The sequence below is a fragment of the Marmota marmota genome, unplaced genomic scaffold (assembly GCF_001458135.2).
Source record: "Marmota marmota marmota unplaced genomic scaffold, marMar, whole genome shotgun sequence".
NCBI classification, from domain to species: Eukaryota; Metazoa; Chordata; class Mammalia; order Rodentia; family Sciuridae; genus Marmota; species Marmota marmota.
In genome coordinates this window covers 7,723,258-7,727,585 of record NW_026000136.1, presented here as the reverse complement: position 1 = coordinate 7,727,585, position 4,328 = coordinate 7,723,258, and the positions used below count along the sequence as shown (strand labels likewise).

Genomic DNA, 4,328 nt, shown 5'->3' with positions numbered 1-4,328 from the left:
TCAAGACAGCATTTTGGGTATCAATTAATTCATAATTTTTTTTCTTAAAAAAATTTAATGTGTTTAAAGTGAACCACTGCCCCAATATGAAAGCTAAACTCCTGAGACCAGGGCTTTTGAAACCACTCAACCTTTGAATTGACTTAATGAAACTTGTGCTGTCAGTGACTGAACTCTGCCACTAATGGTTTTAGAGTTCAAAGTTTAAAGCAGAGGCTAAACAGTTACCAACCCGAGTATGGGCCCTCCTCTTTCCCTACTCTTCCATTTCCTGTACCCCTTTGGCCCCTCCCCTAGTACTTCAGCCAGTGGCTTAGATGGACAAGCTGGTTTTATTTATAAGTTCATAATTGGAAAAGAAACAGTCTTTTGTCTAATTACAAGAATTAGCACCTCTAAGACAGAATAATCTGCCTATGTATACTCTTCAATAAAAGACCTTCCTACCTCAGTCAGTTTCTATCTCCAGAATGGCAGCTTTGGTAACTTAGGAACTGGCTTAGTCCTTTGTGGGGAACAACATTAACTCAGGCAGGAAACACCTTGGCTTATAGGTTTCAGGCATTCACAGCTTTTAAACAGTCTCTCACAGTCCTCATTTATGGTGCCAATGACTTTTTTTTTAGTAAGGTAAAATATTCTGGACATAGAACCAAATCATTAGTTACTTGTTCTTTCCATTGTTTCACCCAGTCAGGCCCCAAATTTTAAAGAAAATATCCTATGCATCTCCCTTCTTCCCTGCCCAATCCCTCCCTCCCCAAATAATACACCAGTAATAGCCAAAAACTACACACACACTACCCTGTAAAAATGCAGAATTAACACTATTGGGAAGAAGGCTGTGGGTTGTGGAGATGCTCTTTGAAGATCAACAATATTTTTTGCCTTCCCACACACACAATTCTGCAAATTTTGTCCTTCATATAAGGCCCTTTGCTTTTCTCAATAAAGTGCAGAATGGGTTGCCTTGAAACACGCACCCCTTTCCCCTCCACTGGGATGGGTGTGCAGACTATACAGCTTGGAACGGCTTTAAAGCACTTGGGCTGTTGCAAGGCACAGAAACTGGACTGGCTCTTCAAAGGACATCTTCTCAAGCCACCTTTATGGTGTCAAGACAAGTAGAACTCCTTCCCTCCCCACTTAAGCCCAGTCACATGCGACAGGGGCTGGTACTCAGAAGACTTAATTCTTGTTATCTTTTTTATCATCATCCTCCAAGGGGTAGGAATGCCTCGTCAGCCTTTCCTCATAGAAGGATATGACAACCTGTGGACACTTGACATTGGCTTCCTTGGCAGGGACCAAGTCAGCCTCATCAGAGTTTTTCCATTTCATCAGGAACATGAGCTCTCCACTGGAGTCTGTAGCTCCAATAATCCGCTCCAGCTCCAAACCCCAGGCAAAGCCCCGTGGCTTTTCAGACTCTTCTTTTTTCTTCTTCAGTTTGCTGTCTTCTCCCTTATCTTCAGTATCCGAATCAGCTTTACGCTTGCTGCCCTCTGATTTATCTGTCTCATGTGCTGTTTTCTGGGACTGTAGAAACTCAGCAATGAGGTCAGGACAATCTAGGTTCTCTTCTGGCTCCCATGTATTGTCCTCATGTGAGAAACCCTTCCACTTTAGGAGGTACTCCACTTTGCCCTTTAAAACCCGACGATCCAGAACTTTTTCCACCACATATTCCTCTTCTTCTTCTTCTTCTTCTAGTACCTCCTCTACTTTCTTCTTGTTTTGTTTTTTTCCCCATAGCACCTGCCAGCTTTCTGATGTAGAGGGTGACGCTGCTCAGAGCAGCGCCCAAGAGTCCAGAAAGAATCGCTACTGACGCTTCGCCTAGGGCCAGCCAGGGGAGTGGCGCCCAGGAAAGCAACAAGCGGGATGGCCACAGTGGAGCCCCTAGCTATAGCTGCGTACAGCAGGCCCCAGCCAAAGGCCCTACCCTCAGCCGAACCAAAGAGCCTCGCACTCTTCGCTGCCAGGCGCCTGCATCCTTGAGCTTGAATTTTATCGAAGTTTATTTGATCTGGAATTCAAAAGAAAAAAAAAACATTAAATTCAAAAGAAAGTGTGAATGTTAAAAATTTTCCAAAGCAGAGCAGTCATTTTAAATGAAAAGTATAATGGAAACCTGTTAAGGAGAAAAAAAAAATTAAATTTATCAAATAGCATTTATATTTTATATAAACAAACATAAGTATCAACATTTTATACATCAAAAAAACATACAAATAAAAATTTTAAAATTTATTCAATTTTTAAAAATTATGCATCAATTTGGATATTGACACTTTAAAAAAGACACTATTGAGCCAGGTACAGTGGAACACACATGCAGTTCAATGCAGTTCCAGTAACTCAGAAGGCTGTGATCCTAAGCAACTTAGCAAGACCTTGTCTCAGAATAATAATAATTAAAAAAAAAAGTTCTGGGGATGTGGTTCAATGGTTAAGCTCCTCTGAGTTCAGTACCTGGTCAAAAAAAAAAAAGAGTACACTATTAAGGTTTACACATTTAAGAGTAGAAGATAAAAATAGGAGCTACAGTTTACTTTATGAATCTTGTGCATTCTTCAATTTCCTCAATTTTATGAATCTTGTACATTCTTCAAGGTTACTCATGATTTGTTTGAAGCTGTATTTTATAACTTTCAGATACTTGGAAAGATATAATTTTTGTTCATTTTACTAAAAAATACAAGCATGTGAGTGGGCTGTCTCTCATAGAAAATTTTGAAATTGAAAGAAAATATAAAGCAAATAATGTTTTGTTCAAGGCATCAGAGGGAATTTGGTATAATTTCTCCCTCTGTTTTGTAGCATGTCTTTAATTTCTTGTGTGTTCTTTCTATGATGCCTTGAGTCTGAGGGTTATAGGGGATTCCAGTTAAGTGCTGTATATGCCAATTGTGGCAAACTACTTGAAATGTCTTCCTAGTATAAGTTGGCCCGTTGTCAGTTTTAATAGACATAGGAACATCCATAATTCCAAAACATTTTAATAAATGGGAAATTGCTTTTTTGTGGTTTCTCCTGTGGAGGCTGTGGCCATTGCATAGCCTGAATAGATATTAATGACTACATGAATATATTTTAAATTTCCAAAATTTGCACAGTGAGTGACATCCATTTGCCATAAAGCATTAGATTTTAACTCTTGGGGATTCCCTCCAGCAGGTTGTAAAGGGCCAATGGGGGGAAAGGAGTACACACTTTTGCAGTCTCTGACTAGCTGTTTGCAAGCCTCCTTATTCCTGCTTTTATGCAACTGCCATGGCTGAGGCCAGCAGAGATGCTTCAGCTGCTTGTGTCCCTATATCCTGGGTGACCAAAATCCAGTCATGCAGTGTACCATTTCATACTGGCACCACTGCTGCTCTATGTTCCTTATTTAATCCTTCCCAGATCAATTCCTTGGCTAAGGCCACCTTGGCTCCTTCATGAGACATCTTCCCTTCTACTACCTTGTTTACTCTGTCAATAAACTGTGGCAAGTCTTCAGTGTCTTTTTGCCATAAGCCCTTTATAGAAACTGTACCTTCCCCAGCTAGCAACTTTCTCCAAGCTCTTAGAGCACAGAGCCACACCTGATCAAATTAATTTTGTGAGCCTGTGGCTTGTACTTCAGGGGAACTGTAGATTTCCTCTCCCTGAAAGCATGCAGCTGGGAGGTTAACATTTGAGGTGTGGTTACAATCCTCCTGCTGTTCACATTTATCATAGAAACATGCTTTCCACTTCAAAAATGTTGTGGGCTCAAGAGCTGCTCTGGCTAGGTCTTTCCAGTCTCAAGGGCAATTAATTTCAAGACTGAGTGATTTGAACATTTGCTCTGCAAAAGGCCCCTGGGGCCCATCCTCTTTTACTGCCTTCTTTAACTCCTTCAGGGTACCCAATGTGTGTGGATACCAAGTGGCAGGGTGCTGTGGTATGGGGGCTGTGTAGATTGGGAAGGCTTTTATTCCTTTACCACACTTTTTATCTCTTATCTTACATAAATCCTCAAAAGGATCTCTGGCTTCCTGGAATGGCTTTCTGGGAGACCATAGCTTGGGCCTGTCTGGGGGCCTGGTCATTTCTAAGCTGTCATAGTCCCTTGCTGGCTTTGGTGTTGCCTCATAAGGAGGCAGTTGCCATTGACTTAGGGAAGAATATAATCTTTGTCTGTCTTTGTAGCGACCAGTCAAGAAGTGGGCCACGGAGTAAGCACAGGGACTGCAACAAATGGACTCATGCCCAGGGCTGTACCTACGGGGTAAGCAGTCTGCTGCTCATGTGCCTAGTCTGAGGGGAGTGGCCTGCCACTCAGATGCCATTAATGTATG

General features: G+C 41.6%; 1 protein-coding gene across 1 annotated transcript; it reads right to left on the bottom strand.

The window, feature by feature from the left end:
* Nucleotides 1-1,168: 1,168 nt before the first annotated feature.
* On the bottom strand, nt 1,169-4,079 carry LOC125611155 (chromobox protein homolog 1-like). The gene is made up of 3 exons (XM_048785190.1): nt 3,998-4,079; nt 1,829-2,029; nt 1,169-1,787 (listed from the first exon to the last, which is right to left on the bottom strand). Exons 1-3 carry the CDS (start codon nt 4,077-4,079, stop codon nt 1,189-1,191), a joined length of 882 nt encoding a protein of 293 aa, XP_048641147.1. The 3' UTR covers nt 1,169-1,188.
* Nucleotides 4,080-4,328: the final 249 nt, after the last annotated feature.